Source organism: Mesoplodon densirostris, chromosome 3 (genome assembly GCF_025265405.1).
Source record: "Mesoplodon densirostris isolate mMesDen1 chromosome 3, mMesDen1 primary haplotype, whole genome shotgun sequence".
Taxonomy (NCBI): domain Eukaryota; kingdom Metazoa; phylum Chordata; class Mammalia; order Artiodactyla; family Ziphiidae; genus Mesoplodon; species Mesoplodon densirostris.
In genome coordinates this window covers 50,696,873-50,716,981 of record NC_082663.1, presented here as the reverse complement: position 1 = coordinate 50,716,981, position 20,109 = coordinate 50,696,873, and the positions used below count along the sequence as shown (strand labels likewise).

Genomic DNA, 20,109 nt, shown 5'->3' with positions numbered 1-20,109 from the left:
AAATCACTTGGCACATTTGATATAATACTAATCATCCACCTTTCTGAATTATAATCACTGCTGCTTCACTCTACCAAAGCAGCTACTGAAATGAAGATGCCACATTTTAGGGACTACTTTAAGACAACAATGACAGGCAGTAAATCAGACTTTCAACTATGTAATCCTGGAATTAAGCAGCTACACTTTTTCTTCCGAGTAAATAAAAAATTTCATTTTAAAATGAAAAAACTCTTTGATGCTAGATTGGTTTTTCTTTTGAATAATAATTCATAATTATCTACCAGCAAACACTTCCCTTTGAAACTACAACCAAGACACATTTAGTTAATTCTCAAAAAATTTCTAATGTTAAAGACATCACAGTACAAGAATGATGATATAATTACAGAAAGAAAGTACAGAATTTATTCATGTAACCCTAAAGATACAGTGAAACTAATCTTGTTTGTTATTGAAAAGTTACTGAAAAATTAGCACTGTATTCATAATTATATTTATTCAAGGCTAAGATACATAATCTCAGCACTAATCATAAACACTGTGGTATTTATCAGCATAAGACTAAAAGCCTTATGGCTAAGGCACTGGAAACCTAAATAGAGATGACAATATAAATCTACATCAAATAGCTACTGTGACAACTAATTTCAAATAAAATCAGCCATTTAAAAAAATAAAAGTTGTTCTGTAAATCAATACTACCTAAAATAGAACAATAATGATAAAATAATGAGTTCTCAAATAAAATTTATGATCACAAAACTGAATCAAAGAACTTTAAGGGTTATTTCGAAAACTATGTTCTTACACTGCTCTCTGAGATAGTACTGCACTTACCTTCAAAATAAAGTTAGAATTAAAATTACTACTCTATGATGTTACTAAGGATTCTATATGTAATGAAGAAAAGACCTGGGTGAATCAATTTGCAAAGGGAAGATCTACCAGACTAACCGTGTTACTAAGTGTACAAAAAGCTGATCTGAAAGGAAGCAGAATACCTATTATTCATTTATAAGTTCAGAACATTATTAAGAAAAATGCTATCATATTTTTCTATAACACCAATGATATATTCAAGGCTTAAAAAAGTAGAGGTGAAAGAGAGGGAAAGACAAATTGTTATGTTCTACCAAAAGGTTATCATTATTCTAAGTGAAGAAAATACATTTTCCATGAATTTAGGATACTGCTTAGCAGTCTCATTTCATGGGAGAAATATTTCCAGAGGTATATTCACAATTGAAAGCTTCACTAGGACACAGATAGTGGGGAAAGAAAGGAATAGTATTAAGAGCTTTAAAAAAAATAATCAAATAATTTTTTAGCTTATAGGCCTTGGAATTTGCTAATCCAATTTCCCCCTCATTTCTCAGATGAGGAAATGACTCTCAAGAGACAAGGTAACTTCCTCAACGTCATAATTAACAACACAAACAGGACTAGAATTCAGGTTTTATGAACTCTTGGATATTGTCCTTTCCTCTACACTAGTGATAGGGAAATGACATCTAGCATAAAAACAAAGTAAAATGGATTAAACTCAAACACAGTTTAAAAGAAGGCTGTCAGAGCCATGCAGTATTAGCTATACACCTAGGATGAAGCCCTTGAGGATTAATGTGGGATAATTCAAGGAGCGAATATCATGAGTAGACTAATGATAGCCAACACTTACAAAGTAATTATTAGGTGTTCAGCATTATCTATCTCATGACCATTTGATACATTAATTTATTTATTCTATTTTTGAGGTAGAGAGTGTTGTTTTTCTCAATTGTGAATGAGGACAGAAAGTACAGTGAAGTTAATAACTGGTGAGGTCAGGAGACTAGAGCAGATTCCAAGAGAAAAAGGAGAAAAAGTTTACTTATGTAACTATTTTATATTCACGTGTCACAGTATTTAAAAATTTATGATTATAAATAATTTTAGAGGTAAGATATTTTAGATGTTTCCTATTTTTTGTTCCTTTTTCTTATCAGACTCCTGTAGTGAGAGTTATGGTTTTCAAAACAATTTAGCAGTTAAAGGCATTCTTATAAAGGCTTGTAATGTATTTCAGAAGAAAATCATTATGAGATCCATGAAATAGGGAATAAAGAAATTTCAATAAATCTCCAAATAGAAGAATTAGCATTACAATTTAAATAAGGTTTGAGGGTCACATGGTTCCTGTAAGTAAAGGAGTAAACCCTCTGCTAAGACAAGAAACAATTATTTCAGATCAAAAGTTAAACTCAACTTCCTGTACTATGAATGCAATTTATCTGTTTTAGGAGCATACTCCAAATTTCAAAACTCAGTTATGTTACATTAATTCTGCAATAGGGTCAGGCGAATGGATGGATGGATGGATGGATGGATGGATGGATGGAAGGAAGGAAGAATGGACCACCACATATTTTGATACTTCCAGAATATAATGACATTATATGGTTTTCCTGGATTTTAGAAGCTACTTTTGTAACTTACCATCTTTTTCCTCTTATCCTGTTCTGTGGGTGGCTCTTCATCTTCTGTTACTTTTGGTTCTTCAAGATGAGACATTAACATACAGCTGCAGTTTAAAAAAAAATGTTTTAAATAAATTTTAAAAAGTCTATAACATACTAAAAACAAACCTCAAAATACTGAGAACAATAATGCTTCTATGTACCAATACGTGAGAATAGCTAGATAAATTAGATGTATAATTAAAAAGTTTAATTATGAAAAGATATCTCACTTTTAAAAGGGTCACACCAAAAAAATTTAGAGCATTTTGCTTCAGTATTTAGGTAATAAATTGTAAGAAATTTATTTATAGGCAACTTTTGAAGCATAAATCACTTGACAAAGCAAGGTATACCTTTTATATCTTTCTAAAAAATGATACTAAAAAATGATACTTAACAAACACTTAAAATTAATACTTATTTTCCACTAATCTTCATATGTCTAATTATTTATGTTTCATAACAGTAACAGTAATTTAAATAGTAACATCATTAAAACACTATTCATTATGTATCAATCTACTTTGTGCTCCAAATTACATTACTATGCTATGAGGAACCTGTCCCTGATAGCACTTGTACCAGCAGGACAGTTATAAATCATTTTATTTTGATTATCTGCACTACTGCTCTTCACCATTAGCAGAGATAATAGAAATATAGCTTCCTATTCAGTCAACATTGGTTCCAGGGAGACAAGATATGAATATTGTCTAGTGAATCAAGTAGATAGAACAAATGTCACTGTTCCTAATTTAGAATAGAATTCAGTAATTTATCAGAGTCATAGGTTCTTAACCAATAAACGGTGGCAAAGAAAGCTTGGTTTCTCTTATGTTTTGTGGCAAGTACAGGAGAAGGACACTTAGTGACTCAGCCGTGTAAATAACTTTTGATTCAGGGTTAAAGACAAGCGCTGACACCAGAAACCTGATCAGGCTCACTCTTGCAGGGGACATGAATGTCCTTTTATCCTTAATCCCCACCATTAAAAAAAATAATTTTTGGAACAACTGTCTCTGATGAGTCAGTACACCTGGTGGGATCAAACAGTAAGAACCTTAAACTGGAAATCAGAAGCCCTGAAAAACAGCAAGAGCTCAGTCGCTAACTCACTTCATGGCTTTAACCTCTTGGAACTGCAATGCTTTCGTCCACCATGATGTACAGTTGACTCTTCAACAACATGGGTTTGAACTGCAGGGGTCCAGTTATACACAGATTATTTTCTATAGTAAATACTACAGTACTACATGATCCCTCGTTGGTTGAATCCAAGGATGTGGAACCAGAGGAACTGTGGGTATGATGGCCAACTATAAGGTATACTTGGGTTTTCAAATTCAAAGAGGGTGGGTGCCCCAATCCCCAAGTTGTTCAAGGTCAACTATAAAATGATACAGCACAACTAGTTGGCCAAGGAACTCTGGCACAAAGTTGGAAAATTATGACATTATTATCTCAACCCAAAAGGTATTTAAGTTAATAAAGTAAAATGTTTAGAAAAAGTCTAGATCCCAGTTTGTATTTTAGAACTGAAATAAGATGGACTTCCTTCACTTAAGCTATTTTAAGTCTGCTGCAGACTTGAATTTTAACTGCAGTAGATCTGGATCTCCTTGGAAGTATGCTTTGTACTGCATCAAACCCCTTCACTACATTCCAAAATCTGTCAACTTACTTGTATAGTAAAAAACTCTCTGTTCTCCCTTCCATAAGTTAAAAGATTTATCACACTAATAATAAAGTATATTCTGGATATAAATATACACACTTTTCCCCCAAAGAGCAGGATATTTTTACTTTGCAATTCTGCAAATTGCATTCATTTGGGTCTCTGAAAGGTAGAAAGTGGAAAAAAACAACAAAAAAAATTGAATTGAAAAGCCCAAAGCTGAAATTCTCTACTGCAAGAAAATTTCCAATTAAAAGTCAAACCTTGGGGACTTCCCTGGTGGTCCAATAGTTAAGAACCTGCCTTCCAAGGCAGGGGACGTGGGTTCGATCCCTGGTCGGGGAAGTAAGATCCAACTAAGCCCAAGTGCCCGTGTGCCAGAACTAGAGAGCCCGTGCTCCACAACTACTGAGCTGCGTCCTCTGCAGCCCAGGCACCACAATGAGAGAGGAGCCCACGTGCCACAATGAAGTGCTCCCGTGCCACAACTAAGACCTGACAAAAGCCATAAATAAATACATACATGAATAGATGTCAAATCTCATTTTGTTGACAAAGATTAAAGATAGGGGATCATGTTTTACATAAAAAGCATGGTGAGAATTAATAGAATTCTAGTAAGCTAAAATGTGTGCACTGTGAATGTAGTAATAGTAACAAAATAATAATAACAACAGTTTAAAATAGGGACAATTAACATGTGAGCATAGGCAGCCACCCCTCACATCCTACTCTCATCCACTGAATACATCCAGGCACTCTAGTCTGCTAACTCAGAAGCTTTCCCAACAAGAAACTCCAACCAGCCAAACACAACTAACAGTGTTAGCACGCAACATGAAATCTTTTAAATTATTTCTGGTTTAAAGGTACACCTTTCATTTAATCTATACAAACCCACTTCTTTTTTTTTTTTTTTTTTGCGGTACGCAGGCCTCCCACTGTTGTGGCCTCTCCCGTTGCAGAGCACAGGCTCCGGACGCGCAGGCTCAGCGGTCATGGCTCACGGGCCCAGCCGCTCCACGGCACGTGGGATCCTCCCGGACCGGGGCACGAACCCGTGTCCCCTGCATCGGCAGGCGGACTCTCAACCACTGTGCCACCAGGGAAGCCCCAAACCCACTTCTTAAGGTTATAATAAAACTAGGACTGACATTATTCCACTGGTCTCTGCAGTGGACACTTAGGTTGCCTACATAATCGCCCTCCTTCCTAACAGAGCCCTGAACTTGTCCGTTATCCTCCTCTTCCATGTCACCATATGCTTCAGAAAAAGCCCCAGGTGCCAGTGGCTCAGTAAGCAATCATGGCAATCCTATTCGCTCAGTTAATGACTGCTTTCAACAGGAGCATGTTTAAGAAATTCTAGCCAATTAGACATGAAGGGAAGTCTGATGAAATGCCTTCTAGAAAAGTGTCCTATGATGTTAAAAAGACATAAGGAAAAAGAAGATTACTTGGCTGGCACTGGCACTGTCATGAACTGTAATGCCTAGAAGTACTTTCTGACGATTAGACAAAGTAGTCTGCATATGAAGTTAATGTGCTGAGAGGATGGAGTAGAAAGAACCTGGTCTTTAAAGATATTGTGAGATCACAAGTAGCTAATCCTAGAGCCTCTTACCTGCAGTTGTTTTGTTGTAAGGGATAACAAGTTTTTTTATTGTTAAGGACAGCTGACTCAGGGTTTCTCTTACTTGCAGCTGAAACTCCTTTTACAGTCCTTTATATAAGTATCTTATCAAAAATTCATTTCTGGGCTCAGGCCAAGAAACAGTCTCCCTCTCTTGATACACCTACTTCCCTCTACATGAAAATAGGAACGAGGTAATTCCTAATGTTTCTCTTTGCCCTGGTATTTAGCAAGATCAGGGCTGTTTTACATGTAGATGCCACATGTTTCGCCATTCAACCTTGTTTAAATTCCTTCAATCCTGTGTTAATAGTTTTCAATCATAATGAGCATGAGCATTTCTTATTCACTGACTCAAATCCTCTAGACTGAAAACAAGCAACTAACTAAAGGTTGTATATTAGCAGTATAGACAAAGTGCCACAAAGGAACAGAGAAGGATGCGATGAGTTCTTCCTGAGAGCATGGAAAGGAATCTTAGAGGCAGGTATTTGCGAAGAAGGGCAAAGCTAAGGGTGTGACATGCCAAGAAGAAGAAACGTTGAGTCAAGCCATGTATATAAAAGGAAATGGCACATTTGGGGAAGAAGGAAGAATCTAGGGAGGAAGAGACAAGGCTAATAATGTAAACTGAGGATCAGCAAAGAATACTGTCCCATCAACTTTATAAGAAACTGGGCTTTTAATTTTAAGACATGGAGCAGAATGGATCAAAAGGGTAAAATTGGAGAGAGAGAGACGCCAAGGAGGTCACTGAGACCAACATAAGTTAGGATAATATACAGGGGATAATTTAGAGTCAAGGAACCAAGGCTTCTTCTGATATCCTCTATTCCATTCTGAAGAGCTATCTGGTGGGTTAATGCATCAAGTGAAGGGAGAAAAATGCTTATATAAGCCTAAATTTTATTTTTGTTTTAAAAAAAAGCTATATCCTTGATGGCTGGTATGTTTTATACTCTCTAACTATAAAAAACAATTTATGAGGCTTTTTCAAATAAATTTTAGTGCCTCTAAGCTTCCTGAAATGCTGGCTAAATCCTTTCTTCCTTATTACTTCCCAAATTTTGGCAATAGATTGTCAATCTCGTCTCCCTTTGTGCCTAAAAACAATGTATAATTTAAGGAAAAAAAGGGAAGCCACTCTAACCAAAGACAAGCAGAAAGCAAATTACAGGTGTCATTAATATATTTTCCTGGTTTAATAAAATAAGAACTCTACTAACTAAAATACAAACATATAAAGAAATGCAAAAAGATGAAACTAGACCATACACCATACACAAAAATTAACTCAAAATGAACCAAAGACTTGAACTTAAGACCTGAAACAATAAAACTCCTAGAAAACAACATAAGTGGTTAGCTCCTTGACATTGGTCTCGGTGATGATTTTTTGGATCTGCTCCAAAAGCAAAGGCAACAAAAACAAACAAGTGGGACTACAACAAACCAAAAGGAAATCATTCAAAAAAATGAAAAGGCAACTTACTGAATGAGAGAAAATATTTGTAAATCATGTGTTTGATAAGAGGTTAATATCCAAAATATATAAAAATCTAATTCAATTCAATACCAAAAAAAATGAAACAATCTGATTAAAAAACAGGCAGAGTCTGCACAGACATTTTTCCAAATAAGACATAACAGATGGCCAACAGACATATGAAAGACCTCAACATCACCAATCATTAGGGAGATGGAAATCAAAAACACAATGAAATATCACCTCACACCTGTTAGAATGGCTATCCTCAAAAAGACAAGAAGTAACAAATGTTGGCAAGGATTATGGAGAAAAGGGAACCCTTGTGCATTATTGGTAGAAATGTAAATTGCTGCAGCCACTATGGAAAATAGTATGGAAACTCCTCCAAAAATCAAAAACAGGACTACTACATAAATCAGCAATTCCACTTTTGGGTATTTATCTGAAGAAAAACACTAATTCAAACAGATATATGCACCTCCCAGATCTGGGAGACCAGATATGGTCTCCCAGTCAGTTTGCTGTGCTTACATCCAACATTTTCCTTTTACAAACCAAAACTTCCCTCATGGCTGAGTGTGGCATATAGAGCCAAAAGACCTTGGTTCTTAGTCTTGACTCTTCCACTAATTTGCTGTGTCACTGTACTTTTCTGAGCTTCTGTAACCTATCTTTTAAATAATGAAACTACACTAGATAATTTCTAAACTTTATTTCTAACAACTTCCTGACTCTCAGCGCTTCCAGTTAACACACTATGCCTTTTCTTTCTCTGACATTCTATTAAACCACAATCTGGAATTCTACTGTTTTGTGTGCTTTGTTCAAAACATATATCGCTGTCTTAACACATTACTAGTGTTTTCACGGTGCTATTATTAGACACGCCCTCCCCCTAACTAAATTATATACTCCAAAGAAGACAGGGAACATTTGAATATATCCTAAATATTTCACCAACAGTTGTAAACTTTGTCACATATTATGTATGTAAACACAATATTTATAGTCATGTGCCATAATCCCTACATTAACTTTTTTTTTTTTTTTTTTTTTTTTTGCAGTACGCGGGCCGCTCACTGTTGTGGCCTCTCCTATTGCAGAGCACAGGCTCCGGACGCGCAGGCTCAGTGGCCATGGCTCATGGGCCCAGCCGCTCCGCAGCATGTGGGATCTTCCCGGACCGGGGCACGAACCCGTGTCCACTGCATCGGCAGGCGGACTCTCAACCACTGCGCCACCAGGGTAGCCCCCTACATTAACTTTTTAAAAATTGCCTACACACATAAAACAGTTTGTTATTTTGGGTTTGTAATCACAAAAGTTTGAGGTTTCCACTTCATCTGAACTCCTATGTTCCTGAAAGCTAAGTTACACGCCAGAAACATTTTGTTTATACATGTTTAATAAGATTCAACTACATATATCTACTTTCCATATTTTTCAACAAAGTATGATTCGAATGGCAATCTTTCCCATTTGCTATAGATGGCTTTATAAAAAGCAAGGAAAATGGGCTAAGTACATTACTGAGGAGAAGTCAAGCAGTATGGAATCTCATGAAGCCTTGCTTATCATTATATGAAACATGCCTTAAATTAATAGTAATATTAAGAAAGATATGATAATTCTAGTATTATAAATAACAGGATATAGTGATAAAAAATTTTTTTCACATTAATAGTTATATAAATGTGAGATTATCAGCATTCCTGATAACACAATTTTAACTAATCTCCCAAAGAATACACAGTTGACCCTTGAGCAACACGGATTCGAACATGGGTAGATTTTTTTCAATAAATTCGTATTTCAGTGCTACACATATTACAGTACTACACAATCTGTGGTTGGCTGAATCCATAAATGTGGAATCGCAGATACAGAGAGGGTCAACTGTAAAGTTATACGTGGAGTTTCAACTGTGCAGAGGGTTGGTGTCCCTAACCCCCACGTTGTTCAATAATCAACTGTAATTTTAACTACTCTCTTTTGGAACTAGTCAAGTACCATATGACCCTCTAATATCTTAAAGGTGCCAGTGATGCTTCAACCAGTCAAATACAAATATAAGATGCTAATCCATTCCCCTTTCTCCATAACTCCCCTGAAGGGCAGGGGAACATTGTTAGTGGAAAAAAAGAACATACTATCCAAGATATCTTAAAAGAGGAATTTACATGTTAAAATACACTGGGAATTTTTTTAAAAACCTAATGTCAAATCATAAAATGATGATTAGACCAAAGAAGTCCAATTGAGAATTTCACTATAACAAAACTAAGCTTATCTCAAGATCAAACAATATTATAAGCAAAGTAACAAAAATATTTTTCTTTTATAAAGACAAAATTTAAAAGTTGCCATACCATGCTTATATGGTTATAGTAAACAAAAATAATGCAGGATATAATTAATTACTCCCCAAGTCCAAGTGCAATTAATTAAATGATCCACCTACTCTTTATAAGTTCCTGTTTCAGGATCTTCTGTCATGACATCATGTAGGCCCTCCACTGAGATGTTTATGATCCCACAGAATTTATCTTGGATAACACTAGAATAAAAGAAGAGCAAAACAGGTTAAAATGAAGTATTTCAGCAGGTAATTCTTTTTTTTTCCTCTTAATTATCCTCTTGAACATGAAGAGAAATTTTAGTCTGAAAGTACAAAAGAAACTTTCAAAATATATTTCTTAAAGCAGAAATTGTACTTTGCATATTACAGTAAAATTTGCTTTCACTAGATTACCAGTATGCTTAAATACTTAGGTAGGTAGATCAGATGGGAAAGAGATGCTTTAATTCTTTAATTTATTGTAACAGTCTTGTGTTAATGTCATAACTAAAAGAATAAAGGTACAAAATTTTGAATATCAAAAGTCTCTACTCCTGAGGAAAAAGACAAGCAATAGACTGGGAAAAAATATCTGTAAAACATAAATCTGATGAAGAACTTGGCACTGAAAACTCAGATGACAAATTACTCAATTTAAAAATGGACAAAAATTTGAACAGATACTTCACCAAAGAAGATAATACAGATGGCATATGATCACTTGAAAAAATGCTCAATATCATTCGTCATCAGAGAAATGCAAATTAAAACTGTAAAAAAAATTTTTTTTTTTTGGCTGCACCATTCGGCTTGCTCGAAATCTTGGTTCCCCGACCAGGGACTGAACCCGGGCCCTTGCAGTGAAAGTGCCGAGTCCTAACCACTGGACTGCCAGGGAATTTCCGGTAATGAGATTTTAATAAGTAAAAGTAAGAAGACTGACAATACCAAGTGCTGGCAAGGGTGAAAAACAACAGGATCTCTCATACATTGCCAGTAAGAATAAAAAATGACACATCCATTTTGGAAAACACATTGGCAGTTTATAAGTTAACACTCCACACAACTAAGCAATCCCATTCCTGGGTATTTACCCAAGACCAAAACAAGTATTCGCAGATCTGTATGTAAATATTTATGGTACTTTTACTCATAATCCAAAACTGCGAAGATCCTAATGTCTACCAACTAACAAATGGATAAACTGTGGGACATTTATCCAATGGAATAATCAGCAATAAAAGGGAACAAACTACAGATACATGCAACAACTTGAATAAATCCCAGAAACATTACACTGAGAAAAATAAAAGATTTGAAATGCTATATATTGTATGACTCCATTTATGTGACTTTCTGGAAAGGCAAAATTATTTAATCAGTGGTTGCCAGGCAAAGGGACACAAGGGAACTTTTGGGGGTGATCGTTATGTTCTGTATCTTGAGTGTGGAAGTGTTATACACTGTGTACATTTGCCAGAAGTGTATGCTTAAAAGAGGTTTTACTGTATGTGAACTATACCTTAATAAGCCTAACTTTTAAAAAGTAGAAGTATATAACCATTTACTGGCACATAAAATTATGCTAAAAATAACTGAATAAATTATAACTCATCTCCAGGGAACTAACAGTATCATTCCTGCAAGGGACACACCGTGTTTCTCATACTGCATTAACATGCATAATTAAGTTTTAAAATGTTCAGTAAAGTAGTTCCCAAAGTCAACACTGTTTGGGTCATGTTCCCACCTTTGTAAAGTCAAAACCTTCTGTCTGTACTTTCAAGTGTGATCAGGTTTTAGAGAATTAAATCACCAGATGGGCAAAATAACCAATAGTTGTTATCATTCGGTTGCATTTTAATGTGTATGTAACAACCTACTGCAAGAGTATATATATATATATATATTTTTTTTTTTTTTTTTTTTTTTTGCTGTACGCGGGCCTCTCACTGCTGTGGCCTCTCCCGTTGCGGAGCACAGGCTCCGGACACACAGGCTCCGCGGCCATGGCTCGCGGGCCCAGCCGCTCCGCGGCATGTGGGATCTTCCGGGATCGGGGCACGAACCCGTGTCCCCTGCATCGGCAGGCGGACTCTCAACCACTGCGCCACCAGGGAAGCCCAAGAGTATATATTTTTGATATCACTATATATCCTTCGCATAAGAATTTTAAAAATCTCTCAAGAAAGAAACACACATACAGTCTGCCTTATCTGGTTTAGTGAAAAACACCTTAGAAAAAGGTATTGGAGCCAACAGGCACATCAAAAGCTGCTCGACATCATAATTATTAGAGAAATACAGATCAAAACTACAATGAGGTATCACCTCACATCAGTCAGAATGGCCGTCATCAAAAAAGCTACAAACAATAAATGCTGGAGAGGGTGTGGAGAAAAGGGAACCCTCCTACACTGTTGGTGGGAATGTAAGTTGGTACCACCATTATGGAGAGCAGTATGGAGCTTCCTTAAAAAACTAAAAACAGAGCTACCATATGACCCAGGATTCCCACTCCTGGGCATATATCCAGAAAAGATGAAAACTCTAATCCAAAAAAATATGTGCACCCTAATGTTCAGAGCAACATTATTCACAATAGCCAAGACACAGAAACAACCTAAATGTTCATCTGCAGATGAATGGATAAAGAAGATGTGGTACATATATATTCAATGGAATATTACTTAGCCATAAAAAAGAATGAAATAATGCTATCTGCAGCAACATGGATGGACCTGGAGACTGTCATACTATGTGAAGTAGGGTAAACAGAGAAAGACAAATATTACATGATATCACTTAATATGTGGAATCTAAAAAATGATACAAAGGAACTTTACAGAACAGAAACAGACTCACAGACATAGAAAACAAACTTATGGGTACCAAAGGGGAAAGGGGGGTAAGGATAAATTAGGGATTTGGGATTAACAGATACACATGACTATATATAGAATAGATAAACAACAAGGACCTACGGTACAGCACAGGGAACTATATTCAATATCTTGTAATAACCTATAATGGAAAAGAATCTGAAAAAGAATATATATGTGTGTGTATATATATGTGTATATACATATATATAACTGAATCACTTTGCTGTATAGCTGAAATTACCTGTATGTCAAATTTTTAAAAGTCATATTAAAGAAAATGATTTTTAAAAAGCATTAGAAACCAAGATTGTGCACTAAAAAGTTCAGCCACTCTGTGTCATTTCTCTAGGTGTTGGTCTTCTTGTCTGTAAAGTGAAGATTGGACTCGGGGATGGCAGATACATGGCGGGGAATACAGCCATTTTCCCTTCCCACTGCAGAGTAATCACCACTAATCCATCATAGCAAGCTAAGGCAGGCAGGGCCTGACATTCCTTTTTAACAGAGCAGCATTCTGGATAGCTATCAACAACTGATCTCAATTAGTTGAAAAAGACAAAAGCCCTGTATTCTATAGCTTCCAAGGCTCTTTACCAGGCCTTTATGTCAATATTATTTAGGGACGATCCACTCAGGCAGCTGCCTTCTCTGCTCAGATCACCTCCAAGATCAACCCCACACCTTCTAGGGCTAGAAATTTCCCAAGAAATCAATGGAATTTCTGAGTACTGTGTATTTTCTCAAAATGATTATGAATTTTCCTAACAGGTATCTGACAACCCACGTGTGACCATGTTCTACTATGTGTGTGAATGTTAATTATAAGGGAGTGTAGAGGAGTGAGAGATTTAAAAAAGGTATAATTTGACAACCAGCTCATTTGTTTACAGGTTTTACTTCAAATTATCATATTGATCAATGCTGGGGCTACCAGCATGGTCACACATGTTTCTGAGGAGATGGTAAGAAGTTATAATCTTTGCCATAATTAGAAAATGATACAGTTCTACAGCACTGGGCCTCAATTCAGAGATGAACATTTACAGAATGAGCCTTGAAGGCTCAGAATAGATTGTGATAAACTGCAGCATGGATAAGGTAAACTTTTGACTGCACAATTCTTGCCAAAGGCAGTAACTTCACCCCTTTCTCATAAATGATCGGATTATTTAGATGACACTGCTAGAACCAGAATGAAGCTTGAAAAGTTCTGAGAGAAATCTAATAGGTTCAGGAACCTGAGGTTTACAGAAAGCCAAAAGACAGTATTAGTGAATGATTGACAAAAAGGAGTGTTAAAATCAAACTAAAGAAGAGATAAGGATACTCACAGAAGCAGACTGGACACAGGCCAGAAGATATAGGTCCAATCTCTGCTCTACCTGCACATGCTAGTCAGGAAGAAAGACTATTGTCCTGGCCCATGCTTATTCAGGCTTGGAGGAGAAGTCAGTCATGTGATCACTGTGATTCACACTCCTCCTTCCCTCCCCTGCCTCCACCTGAAATTTCTAGCTCTACCAAGTGAGAGGCTTAGATGACTGTCTTGTAGGGGTGAAGAAGGGAGGTGAGGCAACCTCAGTCAGTCATTTTTTTCACTGAAATGTCACCCATGCTGCACAGAAAAGGACACAAGAGGCAGAGATCTAGCCTGGGGGAAAGCGGGGGGAAAAGGGGGGGATTAATTCCAGTAGATGGGGGAAACCATGCTTACCCTGGGGTACTTAGTAAGTGCCAGAGAGGGTGAGGCTTGGACTTCAAGTTCAGAAAAGTGGAAAATGACTATGGCACAAAGTAGAAAGGTGTGTAATCTGGCTTTGAATGAAAAGAGTTGACTCTAGAAAAGGAGACTGACTGAAGAAAAAGAGTGGAAAAGGAGATTCTATGCCACATTTTGGGATCAATAAAAGGAGAAATTAAACAAAAATTATCTTCAGAGTATTCAATTTTAAAAAACACTCAGAAGGATGCAACTCAATTACCACTCATTAAGCAGTTTGGGAAAAGTACCCCAAAATAATACAGGTCACAAAAAGCTAAAAGAGGCTTGTACTTTCCTGGCATACAGATGTTTAAAGAAAACAAGCATTAAGAAGTTATAAATTCTTTTCCTCCTTTTAAAAGTATTACAAAAATGTGTAAATGTTACATTTAAGAAGAAGCCTTTAAAATAAAATTTTTATAGACAGTATTCTTTATGATTCTTTTTGAATATTAAGCATTTGTTTCCATTTTTATCCACACAATACTTTCAACCCTGTACTTTATAAATTAAGAATAAATCTTGTTTTTTGTAATATACAATCTTTCTGAATTACATGCTTTAAAATGTAATTAGACATCTAAAATGGAAACAATCAAAAGAGAGCTGGAAACCAGGAATGAAATAGCAATAGGTTTGGAGGAACAAAGGGAAGGAGAAAAGTCATTGTACTTTGATAATCTTATATACATTATTTCTTTAAATACAACAAGTTAGGAACTAGGTATTATACTTTTTTATGAAAAAAGCTCAGTTTTTTCTTTTATATGTATTACATACTGGAGTTACAAGTACTACTTTATTAGAATTCTCGGTGTATCATCTCCTAACAGTAGTCTTCTTGTGTACATCCATTCAAATCTGGTGTGTGGTATAATGTGGGAGAAGTAAAGGTAGCCAGAGAAAACCATGCAATTTTAAATCTGACTCAACTCTTAATTCTCCAAAATCAGTGCTTACCACGAAGTGGCAGTTCACATTAACTAGGGCACAGCAATCTAGTATCTCTGAAAGAGATAGCCAAACTCCATGCTAATCTATACAATGGTCCCTCAATAACCATGGATGCTCAAGTCCCTTATACTATAAAATGGTGTAGTACGGTAGGCCCTCTGTATCCATGGATATGGAACCCGCAGTTTTCTACAGCATGGTAGAAAAAACAACATTCAGGAGCTTAGAGAAAAAACAAAACACTGATTACTGATTATTCCAGCCAGAAGTTTATCTTGGTATACTCCCATGAGCAGACTTCAGAAGACTGGCTTACTACGTATTAATAAGAGGTGGATATATACCAGGATACCAATTAACTCACGAAGAAAGAAGTGATTAGAGTAAGTGGTCGTATTACCTAGGCCAATTCTTCCTGGTGTATAGGTCACCATGGTCAAGTTCATTCACTTTAGTTGACATTTTATGAGCTCACAAAACATGTTAGACATCCTGATAAGCCCTTGGGATAAAAAAGATGGCCACCTCAGGGAACTTAGAAACTAAAGGACAAAGAAATGAAGCAACAAGAGATGTTCCTTTTTTGGTTTAAATCAGGCTATGATATCCTGAATAACTGACTTTCTCAATTTTACAGGTTTCTGACTTATTGGGTTGGCCAAAAAGTTCCTTCAGGTTTTAAGTAAAAATAAAAGACACATTGTTCATTTTCACCAAGAACTTTATGGAACAACGTATTCACTGTTTTGTTCCACTACCTTCTGCCAGTTTTCAGGTAACTTCGTAATTCCATAATCCCAAAACTTTTTATCTTTGTGAGCAAAGAACTGTTCCAGGTGCCTTTTACAGTCTTCCAGAGAATTGAAATTTTTTCCATTAAGAGGATTTTGTAAAGACTGAAATGAATGGAAATCTGAAAGTGCAATGTCTGGTGAATAAGATGAATGAATCAGAACTTCCCAGCCAAGCTGTAACGGTTTTTGCCTGGTCATCAAAGAAACACACAGTCTTGCGTTATCCTGATGGAAGATTATGTGTTTTCTGTTGACAAATTCGGACGCTTTTCGTCGACTGCTGCTTTCAGTTGGTCTAATTAGGAGCAGTACTTGTTGGAATTGTTTGGTTTTCTGGAAAGAGCCCAAATTAGAGGACTCCCAATTTCACCATATACACAACATCACCTTCTTTGGATGAAGACTGGCCTTTGGTGTGGTTGGTGGTGGTTCATTTCATGTGCCCCACGATCTCTTCCGTTCCACGTTATTGTACAGTATCCACTTTTCGCCACCTGTCACCATTTGTTTTAAAGATGGAACTTTTTCATTACGTTTAAGTATTTACATTAAGTATTTTCATTTCACAATGCTAAATGGGACCCAACTGATTCTATTCATTTCCTTATTATTGAGGGCTTCAAGGAGGCAAATGGGTGCCTTCTTTTCTTTCTCCTTAATTTAAGAACTTTCAAGGCCTATCGAGAACCTCAGCAAGCTCTACTAAAACCACCTTTCCAAAGTGGTATTGAACTATTCTTCCTGTCACTGCTTTCAGGCATTAAGTCGTCACCTCCTGAATACAGAAGTTCCTGACTCCAATAACTGCTTACTCCCTTCCTGCTCCTCACAATGTTCTCCCTCCTTTTTTCTATTCAATGTATAATTCACATTTTCTTCATGAAGTCTTCCCTGACCACTCTTTACCTCACTGTAATTGAGCGCTCTGTCCTTTGAATTTCCAATAGCATAAAACCTCTGCACTACTCATTTGGCGTGCCACTCATGTGGCACCTTTTTTACTACTTTCTTCTTATGTCCTTTAATTTTTCATGCCTGCATGCCTGCTCTCCCTAAGATGGTTAAGTAACATGAAGCAGAGCCCATGTGTTACGTTTATTTCTTTATGTCCCTTAGGGTAACATTATGCATCATGTGAACACACAATAAATAATCATAGGAATTTATGATCCCCAAAGCTCGAAAACTGCCCTCCCTTGTTTTTTTTAAACAATATTATTTTTACTTATTTCTTTTTTAAATTACAAGTATAGGTAACTAAGTTGTAGATAACATATTACAATTGATTAGTCTACACCTGACATTAGGCAGAAAATAGAACAGGAGGTGGTTGTGCTGGAATCTACATCTGAAACATTCATCTTAGAAAATGCAAGGTAAGTTTAACATCAAGGATGAAAGGAGAGAATAAAAGTAAAACTGAAGGGCAAGAAGTATTAGTAATCTTCCTTTTTACCTATCACACTTTTCCTTTTCTTATTTTACATACTTGGCTGATACATTAATTTATTTGCACAGACCAGAGGTACAACTACGCTACAGAAAGAAGACTGGCCTTTTTAAACATCTGCTTGTTTTGTTCTTCAAGTATGTGGTAAGTGATGTTCTATATATATACACAAACATTAAATAAGTAGGTGAAAGCATTAAAAATTTTACTCAGTGGGTAAAGACCATCTGATCATTTAAAACAATTCCACATAGTTTTTAGTAAACTTTTCTTTTTCAGTTAAATGCACGTGAGTAAAACTACAGCTCTTAATCTTGACTTAGTATTTCCTAAAGGTATGACATTTTCTGGGTATCTGTAGAATATGTGAATTGCAGAAACTTCACACAGAGTGATTTTTTCTTGCTTTTGAAAACTATGTACTAAAGAAAAACAAATCCATCTTTCTTGTGCTTTTCACCCAATTTAAAAAATCCTGCTGGCTTATAATTATTTCTGTCCTTTTGTATCACTATGAACCCAACCACAGGTGTTCAGAAAACAAAATGCCCCTAGAAAGATAGTGCAAAATTTTTAATCCCAAAGGCACAAATAAAAGAAATATTCTAATATTCATTTGGTTAGCCTAAACAATAAATATTAGGTTAAATGTGAACAGGACTCTAGTTTCTTTCCACTTATCCAATTTTTATTAGTATTTTTCTAGTAAGCATTTTACACTTCCTGTTTTTAGATTAACTGATCCATCATCATAGAGCCTGTGCCTTAAATAACTTCTCTGTAAGTGATGGATTTACACATTTACATCACATCTTCATTCCCTTGGGCCTTGGAGGAAAACATGAATGCAGAAACACCAAATTTTCAGTTACTTTTTCTGAACAGTTTTATAATCGAAAATTGATGATTTAAGTTTTTCATAGTAGCAAGCCCAAGAAAGAAATCAGAACTTCAGTCACTTTAAAATTTTCTCTGCTCTAACCAGACAACAATTATACTATTTGTACACTGCACCTAATAATATCTGAACCCACTCACATCATTAACTCCTAAGTCAGAGGGTCAATGAAGTTAAGGTAATTTAAGAAAATAAGTTTTTAAGCACTAAAAGCCACAATCAAATAAAATATTCTGTAAATTATACTTTTCTGCTTATATTAACAATATTAAGCAAAGAACAGCAGTTTACTAAAAGAAAAAGGAAAACGAAAAAAGCCTTGATTTATTGGTCTTATTCCAGAATTCCTACCACACCGGAAGTTATAAAAGTGGTGACATTTACACTAAAATCAGGTTTTTCCCCTCTCTATTTTCCAGGACCTAGGCTGGAAATATTTCTGTCACTTAAATATATCCTTTCTACACAGTTAATCTCTTCGTGGTCATGGAACAGTGTATGTATTAATAAATCTAGTTCCCTTGACAAATACTGGGCAAGGAAATAAAAGGATAAAAGTTCATAATGGAAGTTCACTAAGTTATTTTAAAATTAAAGTTTATACAACAATTATCCTTACATATTATAAACCATTCCCCCAATTAACTTTTTTTTCTTTTTTGACTGCATAGAGGTGGGGGGAAAAAAAGCAAGCCGTTATCTTTAAGACAATAAGAAATAACTACAATGATCTATGTATAGTGGGATGAGAAGAAACTGCCATATTATATGATTTTCAAGAGGAAGACTATGCTTTAAGAAACACTGCTCAGTGAAGATATACTAAGGTTCCATTAAAAAGAAGATGATCAATGACTGGCACAGAACTGTTTGGAAAAGACATTAGGCTGAAAAACACCAATCAATGCTTATTTTTCAAAGCTTATAGGAGTCACTTGACAAATTTTTTTAAGTGATACAAAAGAATTTAATAGAGATTTAGTAACTATTGTGTTGGGGGCACAACCTCACCATTATAAATGGTGGACATTGTTGAAAACAGAGGTATACAATTTATCACAAGGCAACCATGAACATATATATTCAGGATAAATGAGAAAAAGCCAACTTAGTTAACGTTATTAAAGTTACATGAAAAGATACTTGTGGCTTACAGTTAAATTTCTGGAGTAGTGCTGTATGTCACACTGCTCAGACCAAAATGAAGATAATGTACTCTGTAAAACAGTGTTACGGGCCTCCCTGGTGGCGCAAGTGGTTGAGAGTCCGCCTGCCGATGCAGGGGATACGGGTTCGTGCCCCGGTCTGGGAGGATCCCATATGCCGCGGAGCGGCTGGGCCCGTGAGCCATGGCCGCTGAGCCTGCGCGTCCGGAGCCTGTGCTCCGCAACGGGGGAGGCCACAACAGTGAGAGGCCCGCATACCGCAAAAAAAAAAAAAAAAAAAACAGTGTTACATGATCAGAAGGGAAGTCTGTGATGATGAGAACATTGATGTCAAAGATTTACATGAAGCATTTGAATAAAACTATCACGAAATAACGGGAAAAAAATCTCTCTATTTACATTACTTTAAAATATGTATGTGTAACTAAACTAACAATATAATAGGCATTTGACTATTTTGTTATAGCTCTGTAAATACAACATATTCAAGCTGATCAAAAACCTCATGTAGATTTCTCTTATAGGGAAAATGAGTTAAATACCTGCTATTTAGACCTGCCTCAT

The 20,109-nt window shown here is 36.0% G+C and overlaps 1 protein-coding gene across 2 annotated transcripts in view; it reads right to left on the bottom strand.

Moving 5' to 3' along the window:
- Positions 1 to 20,109, bottom strand: part of IPO11 (importin 11) — a 205,747-nt gene that overhangs the window by 25,435 nt on the left and 160,203 nt on the right. For both annotated transcript variants that reach the window (XM_060092933.1, XM_060092931.1), the window contains exons 28-29: positions 9,760 to 9,855; positions 2,479 to 2,563 (exon numbers count right to left, since the gene is read on the bottom strand). In XM_060092933.1, coding sequence (XP_059948916.1) covers positions 2,479 to 2,563; positions 9,760 to 9,855 — 181 coding nt within the window. The remainder of the gene's footprint in view (positions 1 to 2,478; positions 2,564 to 9,759; positions 9,856 to 20,109) is intronic.